Here is a 13,211-nt window from a genome sequence, read left to right on the forward strand (position 1 = left end):
CCCTAGGTGGTGCAGAAACAGGAGCGGGGAAGGGAAGACAGAAGAGACAGGTGCCAGCGGAAGGCAGAGAAGAGAATTCCCAGTTTTAAATCTTGGCAGCTCAGACAGAGGAGCTGACCCCAGGTTTCTTTTGTTTTGTTTGCCACCAGTGGAACGAGACAGTCCATGTCAGTCCTGAGAAGACAGGGAATTTCCCCGAAACAAAAGGAGTTTCGGCAGCTGCTTGGGAATATTCCCTCAAGTCCCCGTTCTGAGGTAGAATAACCAGAGACAGTTGGCTCGAACTATAGTCGTTGACCAAGGAAATGAAGGAGACACAAGTCCCCATACACAGTCACACGGTGACTCCAACCTGCTGCCCAGCACCAACACCTTAGTGTTGCAGCTTCGTTCCTCGTCCCTTGTGGAACTACTAGTGCACCTCTGGGAGGTGATCAGGCTCCCCTTCTGCCTCTTACGGGCAGGTCTGCCAAAACGAACCTGGGTTCTTAGAAGGCTGATGGGCATCCCTGAGCCGGTTCCTGGGCCTCTTGGGTTCCATGAGCACATACGGGGGTTATTGCCCCGGTGTGCCAGGAGGGCTGGTCTCCTGTGGATCAAGCAGCCTGCTGGCACCAGGTGAGGCTGCCTCTCCCGGCACCCCGAGGTTTGCAGCCCCAGTGGCAAAGGAGGTGGAAATGCACTGTCTGAATCCCGGACGAGCCCCACAGTAATGTAGCAGAATTCTCGCACAGAGAGTTGTAACACTGAGACTTTTCTTTCCAGGAAGCAACTTTATTCCTGCTGGCACCGCTCAGTTGGGTTCGTACCCAAAGAACTGAGCCCCGAACGCCACGTGGTGTAGTTTTCTATGTATTTTTTTACTTCGTCTCCCATATATGGTAACACACAAACATGTAGTCTGATTACGTGGTCTCATGTTACAAGGTCCTGAGGGATGTTGTCACCTATGCATATAGTCAGGTTGCCTTGAGGCTTTTTTTTTTCTTTCCTTAGGGAGGGGACCCTACCACAATTTTAATTCAGATTTTATTTTCTAGTCTTGCTTTTTCATCAAGCTTTATAGACCTAAGTAATCCTTCATTTTTCTTTTGTGTGAGATGACACTGTTCACAGGGACACATCTCACTTTTTAGTCGTTTTAGGTATGTACCATGTTTCCTTTTTGTAGAAACTCATAACTGCTCCGGTTGTGAAAGTATTTATCATTAAGGCTTACATACAGGAGTTTGTTTTAATTTAAGCCCATCTAACTGTGGAGCTTACGTTAACAAGCTTATCAACTCAGGTTTATAAAACACTTTAGTTCAGGCAGATCACAACTTAAGAAGTTATATTCCAAAGGTGTGGCTCTCTTTTGCTTATTTCAAACAAATAAGTATTTTTTCCATAGAAAAAACTTGCGACTGTTGTTTCAACCCCCAGACCACAAATGCCTTTTTAACTTTTAACAGATGACACTGTTAAACCTAACCTTTGTGATCAACAACAGTATTTAGACTTTGCCACTAACTCTCACTCAATCTTTCTGAGCCTCAGTTTCCTCTGTAAAAGAAAGAGGTTAGAATGATCTCATTGTTCCCTTTTAGCCCCAAAATTCTCTGAAGGATCCACACTCTGCTCATTCTTTGAATTAAAAAAAAAAAAAAAAAAAAATAGTTATCAAGTTAAGCTTTCAGTGTATATATTTTCTGTTTTCACCTCCCTATCCTGCTAAAGTGGAATTAGGAATATTTTCTGAGTAACCATTCCCCAGCACTATGACCTGCAAGACAGTGAGAACAGAAATTCCACTAACTCTTGTTATTCTGTGAATGACAGCTTAATGAATGAAGCTGGAATAGGAGCTTTAGATTTAGGATGGGACCCTAGCATTTTATGTAAGACATTCTGAGAGCAGAACCCCTTTTGTTAGCATAATAATGGAAAAACACTGCCATTTCCTGATTGCCAGTCTGAGGGATTGATTCGCCTGTTTGCTTTTCATGTTGCTACATAGTATTTCTGATCATGACTTCTCTTTTTTTGTACCACACTATGAGACACTCATGCTAAAGTAGGAGAGCAGGATCTTGCCTTGAGTATGTGGTATCCAGAACTATGCCTAGCACATAATAGATGTTCAGTAAATATTTGTTGAATGAATGGAATCCCTGAAGCAGGCATAGTGGCACTTTTGAAATTTTCTAGATATTTTTAGTTACTAATAACAAAATGGAAACAGAAGTGGGAGGGGTAAAAAGTTTCTCTTCTTTTCCTGTTTTTCTGCTTGATCCTTAAGAAAAGACCAAAGAGAATCATTTGGTGTTATTACTGGTTTATGGCTTCAGGAAAGCCTTGAGTAAAATCATGTGTGAGTGCCAGTCTCAGACTTCTCTTTTATCACAGTTTCTTGGAGTTGGGATGGGGGGAAAGGAGATCATGTAAACCTAGTTTTCATTTTTACTAAAATGGGCGGAAGCCCATAGGAGTTACACCATTCATTACTGTAATGAAGGATCTCTGTTGGCTTACTACACTTCTGCAGAGCAGGAATCTTAGGTGATACTAAGTAAAAATTGTGTGTTTCTTTGTCCATCATGCCATTCGTGAAGCTCTTCCTACTTACAATTAATGCAACTTGACAGTACAGAATTCTTTCTAGGTATATATTGGGTAGTTTTTCTTTCCTTTAAGAGTTGGTTATTGTTTTCTACAAGACTCTGTATTTTCTTTGATACCAAGAACCTTACTGGGCTAGTATAGGCTAGTAAAACAACTGTCTTAGTAGATGTGTGCAGTTTCCCACCCCCGGGTCATTCAGAAATACTTTGGGTGTTACTGTGTACTTCCCATCAGTCCTTGGAAATACAGGGCTGAATCTGATTTGGAAAAAAAAAAAAAAAAAAAAAGGTAGCAGTAGTAGTCTAGATGATTTCCTTCTTTTAGGGAAGTGGACAGAAGAAGAGGAAAAGAGACTTGCAGAGGTGGTTCATGAATTGACAAGCACTGAGCCTGGTGACATAGTGACACAGGGCGTGTCTTGGGCAGCTGTGGCAGAACGAGTGGGGACCCGCTCAGAAAAGCAGTGTCGCTCTAAATGGCTCAACTACCTGAACTGGAAACAAAGTGGAGGTACTGAATGGACCAAGGAAGATGAAATCAATCTCATCCTCAGGTTCGTGTCCTAGATCTTTTAATAACAAAAGCTGCTTAATGGCTCTAGGTATCTTGATGGATTTTCCTCTTTGGGTCTCCCTAGATGCCTCATGTCTGAAAAGTATCCTTTCCATAGAGAAAGGATCCATAGAGGATCCTTCAGATCCTATGTATTTCATATTGAGCTTTTTTTGTTTTGTGTTCCTTTTTAGTGGATTTAGTGCTCGTGCAAAGTAGCAGATTGAAGGCGTAGAGACTGAAGTCCTCTCTATCCACAGAACAGGTATGGCACAGGCGGTGGCCCTGCAGCTTGCCACCGTCCCAGCAATGTGCCTCACTCCTAGCAGAGGGAGACCGTGTCAAGGGGAAGAGGGCTGTTCAGTCTCCATGCCCTTCACTCTTGGGCTGTTTGGATTGCCAAGAGGGGGGTTCAACTACAGTTACCCCACACCTTCATACTGGGCCGAATCAGATACTTCCATTTCACACGTATCCAAACATAGCTAGGAGATAATCCTAAGTTTCTTTTTTAAATTAGTCATTTTAACCATTAAGAATCAGTGACCCAAATGGGCAAAAATACCAGCAAGAAAATGTTTGAGACCTTGAAGTAATAGAAGCTACTCCCTCCTGAAAATCAAAATCATCATGACAGTTGAAGCTAGAAAACAAGTAGACCATTCATACCCCAAAATTTAGTTGTGCTATTATAATGGTTGTTAATGTTTCGGTTGTTGCTGGAGCATTGTTTTTGTTTTTTCAACATTTTATTTGGGGTTTTGTTTTTAATACACTTTTTGCAAATAGTCGTCTACAAATAGCTCATTTCTAAATATTTTTAGTATAGAAACGGAAAAGCTCAGATGTAGGAAATAACTTGCTCTAACACACCATAAAACATTGCAGAACACTATACAACTAAACCTGCTCTTATCCTGTTCTAATAACCTTTAGCTACTCCCTTTCCTTTACAGTGTTTCATCTGATTGTCACCATTTACACTCGGGCCCATCAGTTGCACCATTAACAAAAGGCTCTTGCTGGTGGGATTTCATAGCTCTCAGCTCTGGAAGCAGTGTGCACTCCTGGAATCCCTTCCTTCCCATACACCTTAACAAAGCATCTCCAACATAAGTTGACATTCCCTTTATTGCCATTGCCATCACGTGTAGTCAGAGGAGGTTTCTTACAGAGAAATAAATAACATGTAACAAATGGTTGTTTTAACCTGTAGGATAGCAGAGCTTGATGTAGCTGATGAAAATGACATAAACTGGGATCTGTTAGCAGAGGGATGGAGCAGTGTCCGTTCACCACAGTGGCTTCGAAGTAAATGGTGGACCATCAAAAGGCAAATTGCAAATCATAAGGATGTTTCGTTTCCTGGTAATGTATTATTTGATTCTTAAGTCCTTCCCAAGTCTTACCATTTTTACTCCTCAGGACTTACTTAGAGGTTAGAAGTTCTTTGCCTCAGCTAGAGATCTGAATCATGGCAGAACTTCATTTAAACCTCTGCCCTATTTTTGGGGGCAACTGTCTTTTCTTCCCTTGAGAAGAGTTGACGTGATTTGTAATTCTTAAAGCAGCTGAGATGAAAATATACACAATTGACATACATTCTTGTTCTCATATAAACTGTGAAGAAGAAATTGATTTTAGATATTGTGTACAAAGATGTATTTTTGAAAACTTAGGTTTAAATCAACTTTTATGTGTTGAATAATTTCAAATATCTTAACTGGGTTTGTCATTTAGAGAAATTCCTTAGTGTTTTTATAGTACAAAGACTGAATTGTAATTCGTTTGTTATCTAAATCTAGAGATATTAACTTGGGTTTGCTTAAAATGAGGCAGAGCACGTTTGCCTCTTCATTGCCTGCTTTGCACGTAGGGTGTGCATCTAAGTCGTACAGTCTGTTTAATTAAGGTCATCAAATTCATTCCCCTTGGTATAGTTCTCCAACTTCCCATTTTTCCAAAGGAAAATTATATTCTGAAGAACTCTGGCTTGATGAAAATATATATATTTTTTTAACACATAGTTATAAATTTATAAATCAGGTGTTAAACGCAGAAGAGTGAGTGAATACTAATGTGACATGAACCCACCCAGATTTTACTATCACCTGAAAGGGTTTACAGAGTTTATCATGACTAGTGGAGGGTGACAAGTGTAGATTTTGCTTTCCTGTACAAGAATTCAAGGTGGTTGCAGAGTACTGTTTGCTAAAGATGAGCTGCTACTCTGGAGGTGTGAGTTAAGTGTTCTTGAGTCCTGGAGGGGGTTGGAGGGCGTACACTATTCGTTTTGAAAAGAAAATAAGCTACTTTGCATTAACAATATTCTTCTTAAGTAATAAGAATTTTATCCTGAAGCCTTAGGACATTGAAGAGGTCTTATTTTCACGTTCCACACAGGGTTTTGTGTTTTTTCTAATGCATCTTCGTTGACAAGAATAATACTATGAATTTTTTTTAATTTCTTGTGATGGATAGTGTTTCCACAAATTTCCAGACAGGTTGTAGCCTTAAAATATTTTTATTACTATTTTGCTGAGATCTCACATGCAGTATACAATTATTTATTCCAAATACTTTCCCTCCTTACCCCCACCTCCCTTGCTGCTTAGATGGTGGTCTGTCGGAGAATCAATGTTCTTTTTGTCTACCCATCTCCCTTCAGTCTTAATAAAAGGTCTTAAACAGTTACATGAGAACCAAAAAAACAACCCAACGCTTTTGGAGAATAAATCAGGATCTGGAGTTCCAAACAGTAATTCCAATTCCAGTGTACAGCATGTCCAGATCAGAGTCGCCCGCTTGGAAGACAGCACAGCCATGTCTCCAAGCCCCGTGGCAGCCTTGCAGATTCCGGTCCAGATCACCCATGTCTGTAAGTGTTTATTACTCAAGACCCCTTGCCATTATGGGACCTATACAATTTGTTAATGGCTTTACCATCTAATACCCTTCATTCTTCTAGAATGTGGATAGAAATTTGTACAAGTTGACAAAGGCAGTCCAAGGCATTTTATGTTTATTAGCTCAATATTTGCACACAAGTTGAGTGTGACAGGAAGGACTGATAACCAACTGCCCAGCCTTCATAAACCATTTGAAATCCTTTCTTTTAGATGTTACAAAGAATGATTAATAAAACACTACCTGAACTCTAGTCAGTTTAGTAAGGAAATAAACTTCACAAGGTGGCACATCATTTGTAGTAATTCACCAGAAGGCACAGGGATTGGGGGTGGGCTTGAGGCCATATGTAGAAGAAATGGTTTTGATGAGATTAAAGACTTTCTTCAGGAAGTGAAGAGCCAGTTTCCTGTGGGAACTGTTGTGTTTACCCTTCTTTTCCTTAGCCTCTGACATTTTTTGTGCTTAAGGAGATTATGAGAAACCAACAGTTGGTATAGGGAGGGAAACTTATTTCCTGAGATCTAAACCAGGTTGGTATTTCTGCCCTTTTTTCCATGATAGAGTAACAGAAAAAGAATGAAAATAAAATTCTCAGAACTATATTATTATTCACGTTCACCTCATTTCTTTTCTCTCCCTAAATGCTATGCCTATGGCAAGGTCGTTGCCGAGAGTATACCAATTGCTGTGTGTCATTCTCAGTCAGGGGATTATTGGCATTTTGAGTGCGACGATTCATTGTTACCAGGGCTGTCCTACACATTGCAAGATGCTCCTTGTCCCTTGACCTCACCCACAGAATGCCAGTAATACTTTCTAATCATTATGGCAAAATATAAAAACACCCTACAGGGTTTCAAATGTACCCTATGATCCCATTTTGAGAATCACTGAGCTATCTATTGGTGGTAGTAACACCTCCTGTATCCAGTGACTGGCAAAGTTACCTTGGATCTTTAATCATGCCTGTCTTACAGTCCTAGTTTAAGTTTGGTTATTTGCATTAGCTTTCCACCAATGTAATATAAAGCGTGAAAAAATTCATTAGCCCTGTTTATTTTCCTTTATAGTATGAAGAATTGCAAAGCAACTGAAATTACTGGTCTGCCACAAATATGAGAGCTACTGTTGGCTATAGATTGTGCACAGAGACTGGTAGAACGTTCCTTGGCCATTGAAATGACTATAGTTACTGGCAATACAGACATTTTAGAATTGGTACCCTAATATTTACAAGATGGCTTTTTTTTTAAATATATGTAGAATAATTTTCTTTCAGCAAGAAATGTGAGTACAGTAAGAGTTTTACAACACATCAGTTACTGTTTGCATTCAGGCTAAAATCTCAGGATTGTTTTTTCCTTTGTGTTAGGAGTCAGGGATTGTTACACTTTAAGCCAGAATAGTAAATATAAACATGGTAGGGTCTGGAGCCCACATAGGTCTTTGTGGAATATTCTGGTTTGTTTTTAAACAATCCTGTAAAAATGTAAAAACGATTCTTCGCTTTGGGCCACATCTGTCCCTGCCCATAGTTTGTTTACCCATGACTTAGGTTATTTATTGGGAATCACTTTAAATTATTCTAGGTATGATCTTAAGAATCCATCTAATAGAGAAATAACATAAATCAAGTGCATTTATTTTGAAAAGGGTCTCTTCCTTTCTCACTGAGATGTATTATAGTTGTAGTAAAAACTACAGATTAAAAGCCAATTCCAAATCTTTTTTTCACATGGATTTATCTGCAGGTACAATTGAAAGCACCAAGAGATAACATGTCTTCTAGTTATAGTTCCTAATAACCTTGATCAGGTGTAACCAACACTGCCCAAGTTTAAATAAAGCCTCAATTGACACATCTATAAGGAGATTATATGATGTGATCTCTAATGCGCTGTTCAGTCTCCCATATGTGGTATTCTGAAATAGTACTCTCTTATATTTCATGTTTTTGGTCCTCCCAACAATTCCCATGATGTAGGAAGGACAGCCAAAATCTCTAAACATTAATAAGTTAAGTTCAAATTAAGTTACTTGCTCAGGTTTACATTCTCAGAAGTAATGTTGCTAGAACTAAAGCCTCGTGTTTGGGGACTACTGTTCCAGTCATCTGTACTGCTTACCAGAATATCCAGGGAAAATTTATTTTTTTTATCCACTTTCTCTTGCTTTGTAAGTTAACCTTAGTGTCTTCCTCTTACTTCTTAATACTAGAAATATTTTGTGATTAATACCAGGGGTTAACAGGTACTGTATCACAGCTAGTCATCTCTGTCCTTGTAGTGCAAAAGCAACCATAGAAAATAAACAGGTGTGGCCCTGCTCCTCTAATATTTTATTTACAAAAACTGGTAGTGGGCTGGATTTGGGTATGAGCCGTGGTTTGCCAACCCTGATCTATGCCATCCCAGGTAAATCCATTAGATTTCTTCTCTCATAAGATTAAATGACTTCAGGTTTCCATGCAAATTATTCAGTATGAGACTATGTCTTTTATTTATTTTGTCCTTGTTCTCACCATAGCTTCAACGGAGTCCCCTGCCGCTACTGTTGACTCGGAAACAATAACACTAAACAGTGGAACACTACAGACATTTGAGATTCTTCCAGTGAGTAACACTGCACAAAATAGATATTGGCCATTTTATGCATTAAAAAAATTACTGGTTTTACACTGTTACCACATGAACAAAAGAAACAAAAATTACCACGGATGGCATTACGTACAACTATGTCCGTGTTTTTGAGACCAGATGGTTAAGAGGACATAAATCAGACTTTCACTTTTATAATTAACTTCAGTCTTTTTTTTCACCTGTATATAAGCCAATAATAATATATGAAAGTGACAGTGCTTAATGAGTAGGGTGCATGCTATGGATTTGTATGGAGTCCTTTTTTTAATTTGCCATTTTAATAATTTTTAAATTTTTTATTGTTTTTAATTTTTAAAGTATTTTTAAGTTGGTTTATTTATTTTGAGAGAGAAAGCGTGAGTGGGGGAGGGGCAAAAGGTGAGAGAGAATCCCAAGCAGGATCTGCGCTGTCAGCACAGAGCCCGATGTAGGGCTCGAACACACAAACCGTGAGGTAATGACCTGAGCCAAAGTCGGATGCTCAACCGACTGAGCCATCCTGGTGCCCCTGGGTGGAGTGCTAAACAGACACCATGTGCAACCAAAAAGTTTATACTGGTTATCTGAGAAAAGGTTTGTGGAATGAATTATTTCACAGTACTCTCAGTAAACACCGTACTAGCCCCTTTGCAAAAGAATCTTGCAGTTCCTAAAAAGGTAAAACAATGTAGTTAACATCTGAGCCACCAATTCTAATCCAATATATATTCATTTCTCTTGAAATGAAAGCGCGTTTGCATACTTGAACATGAATGTTTGTATTCATAATAACCAAAAAGTGGAAACAACGCACATGTCCATCCCAATGAATGGGTAATTAAAATGTGCTATAGCCACACAATTATTCAGCAGTAAAAAGGAACAAAGGAAGTACTGATAACATGCCCCTGGGATGAACCTTGAAGACATTTTGCTAAGTGAAATGAGATGCAAAATACTGTAAAGTGTTTGACTCCTGTTTCTTTGAAATGTCTAAAATAGGCAAATCTGTAGAGACAAAAAAAAAGTAGATTAATGCCTATTATGAGGTTTCCTAAGAGGTTTTGGGGAGCAATGGGCCATGATTGCTAATTTGAATGGGTTTTTCTTTTGGGTGTGATAGAAAAATTTTAAGTCCTTGTTCTTGTTCTGTTTACTAAAATGGATAATGCCCAAAATTAGCTCATTTTTCAGGAAGAATATAGAAAGTAGATAGTATTTAAATTATGACGTATTAGTGCAAGAATTTATCCTCTGCACAGCCAAATCTCATGAGGATGGCCAACACAGCAAGAAGTTCTCTTTTAGAACAATTTTGGAACTTTTACTAGCAACTTACTTAACCTAAGCTTCCACTTCTTAATCCTGTGGTCTCCAAAACAGGAATGTGTTTATCACAGGTGTATAACCTTTGCCAACTCCCTTCCTGCCCCTGGCCAAAGTAATAAATACACATACATTTAGAGTATGTGTCCAGGTTTTAACTTGGGTTACGATCAAGTATTTAGAAACTTCTGTCCTAATTTAGTAAAAGAGGATGATAATAGTGCTTCAGCTTCAAAAAACTGATTATGTGAATTTAAGTGTATTAAATAAAATGCATATATGTAATATTTACTGTCCTGCCTGACCACATGTAATTTACTAAAGGTTGTATTTATTAAAAGATCAGCTTTTACTTCTATGAAGAGAGAGGAAAGAAATTGAGCCCCCGTGTGCCAGACACTCTTTTGTAATAATTTGTAATACTCACAACCCCTTCCCTGGGGGTTAGTGATTATGCCCCCTTTGCCAATAAGGAAACCTAGATTCATTGAATTAGTACCCAGAAGAGTTGTTGTGACTCAAGTACACAAGACCACAGGCTCTAGGACTTCAATGTCACCCTGTCTTTCAAATGCAAATACTTTCCTGTGGGGGTGGGGGAGGAAGGATAAAGCAAACTGAAATTATTCTATAGAAACCTATGGCTGTGAAAGACTTGATGTTGAATAGTTTTGTTAGTTTTATTTAAAAAAAAAATCTCCAGAGATAAACATATTATCAGTTAACCAGCTTTTCAAATAGGAATTTTCTTTTTCATTCAGATTTTGAATTGCTATCCATGTACATTTCTTCTTATACTATGAAAAAAATCTGTCCAGGTCAACTCTGCTGTAGTACCTTTTCAAAAATGTGAAACTTTAAAAAAGTGGGGGGTTGGGGGGGGCGGAGATTGCCAGTTTTATATGTGGTAAAGGAAGATTGTGCAGGTAGGTTACTGCACTGGACACAGTGGCTTAGGCAGCCAGCCATTCTTGGTGCCTTGAAATAAATAGCTAAGACCAGATCATAGACATACATGGGAGTGAAGAGCAGGATCAGGGCTTGACCTAGTCTCTCTGGTAAATCTCCAGAACAACTAAGGACTTGGGACAAGTCAAGAATATTATAGCCTTCATTTTGTTACTTGATGGCACCTTCAGGATGGGGAAATACGTGTGTGGCTAAACTGAAGTCCCTGTTTTGGATGTAAAGCTAGACTTATGAGTGTACATAAGCGTACTTCCTCCGTGTTCTTGCACCTGTATTGATCTTCATTTTTTTCCCTTAGTCTTTCCATTTACAGCCCACTGGCACTCCAGGCACATACCTACTTCAAACAAGCTCAAGCCAAGGCCTTCCCCTAACTCTGACGGCTAGTCCCACAGTAACCCTGACAGCTGCTGCTCCTGCTTCTCCTGAACAGATCATTGTCCATGCTCTATCCGTATGTTACCTTCGTTCCTTGATTTTTCTACTTTCTCTAGATGGCTAAACTGATAAGTGTCACCAAATGGCTTTTATTTTTAATACTATGATGAAACCCATGTGCCTTCAAAAATAATGTATCTGGGGGGGAAAAATCGATTATGTATTCCTTTCAAGTATCCAAGTACTTGTTAGGGAACAGGATTTGTCAACAGAAAGTTTAAGAACCAGAACTAATGTCGTCCATTTATTTAAACAATGTTTCCTACCACCGTTGCCTTGGGAACAAGGTTTTACACCATCACTGTGCCTTCATTGGGATATAACCCTCATCCCATGTCTGTCCTTACAGGAGATTGACAGGGGTTTTAGAAAAATAGTGTAAGAATTCAACCATTCCAGAGGGGAGAGGGGAGGGGCGGGGAAGGGACAGTAGGGTACCATCTGTAGATGGTATTTTTTGCCTGTAACACGAGTCTGGTAGGTCCTTTTTCACTTTACCATTGTTTTTCTTTAACATTTTATAGCCAGAACATTTGTTGAACACAAGTGACAATGTCACAGTACAGTGTCACACACCAAGAGTCATCATCCAGACTGTTGCCACAGAGGACATCACTTCTTCCATGTCCCAAGCAGAACTGACGGTAGATAGTGATATTCACTCATCTGATTTTCCTGAGCCTCCAGATGCCCTAGAAGCAGACACTTTCCCCGATGAAATTCATCAGCCTAAGATAACTGTAGAGCCATCATTTAATGATGCTCATGTATCCAAATTCAGTAACCAAAATAGCACAGAACTGATGGATAGTGTTATGGTCAGAACAGAAGAAATCTCGGACACCGACCTTAAACAAGAGGAGTCGTCTTCTCCTTTAGCCCGTGCTTACGTTACTGAGGTAAGTTGCAGCCAGGGAAACAGGCTCTGGGTTCTTGCCTTGAGCCTCAAACCTGCAGTTTTTAAAGAGCCTAAAAATGATCTGGGGGAAGTAAAGGTCATACATCCTCCAATACCTTCCTTTTTTCTCTAGACACAAAATCAAGTGCAAACCCCTACCCGTGACCTCACAAGTATCCGTCAGAGAGCAGTATTGCTCTTAGCACTGTGCTTCACTAAAACCTTTCCCCCCTATCCTTCCAGTAGACTGAGAATTGTTTGTTGAAAACCTATGGAATCATTTTCAGGCGGGTGGTTAATAATAGGTCCTGGTGGTTCAGCTTAACCACCATACTGACCCCAGTGTAACAGCATTTGTTTCTTCTACATTCAGGGAACCTGTAACTGAATTGCTTCTTTTAGGTTCTGTTTTGTCAATATTTAAGAGAGTAGGGGGTCATTACTTTGGTCCATTTTAAGGCTTCATTTTTCTTTGCTTTATAAAATATGGGACAGTGTTTGAATTTAAGTCCTTTTAAACCTAAATGTGTTAGGGATCTTAAAACTGAGAAAGAAGTCAGAATCTGATTTTTTTGAATTGCTATTGTTTAGGACCTCGAGTCTCCTACCATAGAAGAACAAGTTGATCAGACAACCATTGACGATGAAACAATACTTATTGTTCCTTCACCACATGGCTTTATCCAGGCATCTGACGTTATCGATACCGAATCGGTCTTGCCTTTGACGACACTAACAGGTACTATAATAGAACTGCATCCTGTGCCTGCTACATCTTAAGGGGAAAGTCAGGCTCCTTAGTTCTGTTGTTTTAGTCTTGATCCAACAGTAAGTAGTTCATCATCTTGTTTAACTTTGCACTTTGGTAGAGTACTTACTCTAACTTCTTGACCTGG

General features: G+C 39.3%; 1 protein-coding gene across 5 annotated transcripts in view; it reads left to right on the forward strand.

The window, feature by feature from the left end:
- The window catches only part of DMTF1 (cyclin D binding myb like transcription factor 1), a 45,559-nt gene that overhangs the window by 30,964 nt on the left and 1,384 nt on the right, over window positions 1-13,211 (forward strand). For all 5 annotated transcript variants that reach the window (XM_045494669.1, XM_045494667.1, XM_045494666.1 and 2 more), the window contains 7 exons: window positions 2,929-3,157; window positions 4,373-4,524; window positions 5,825-6,034; window positions 8,593-8,678; window positions 11,278-11,433; window positions 11,942-12,316; window positions 12,907-13,054. In XM_045494669.1, the coding sequence (XP_045350625.1) occupies window positions 2,929-3,157; window positions 4,373-4,524; window positions 5,825-6,034; window positions 8,593-8,678; window positions 11,278-11,433; window positions 11,942-12,316; window positions 12,907-13,054 (1,356 nt within the window). The remainder of the gene's footprint in view (window positions 1-2,928; window positions 3,158-4,372; window positions 4,525-5,824; window positions 6,035-8,592; window positions 8,679-11,277; window positions 11,434-11,941; window positions 12,317-12,906; window positions 13,055-13,211) is intronic.

The sequence above is a fragment of the Leopardus geoffroyi genome, chromosome A2 (genome assembly GCF_018350155.1).
Source record: "Leopardus geoffroyi isolate Oge1 chromosome A2, O.geoffroyi_Oge1_pat1.0, whole genome shotgun sequence".
NCBI classification, from domain to species: domain Eukaryota; kingdom Metazoa; phylum Chordata; class Mammalia; order Carnivora; family Felidae; genus Leopardus; species Leopardus geoffroyi.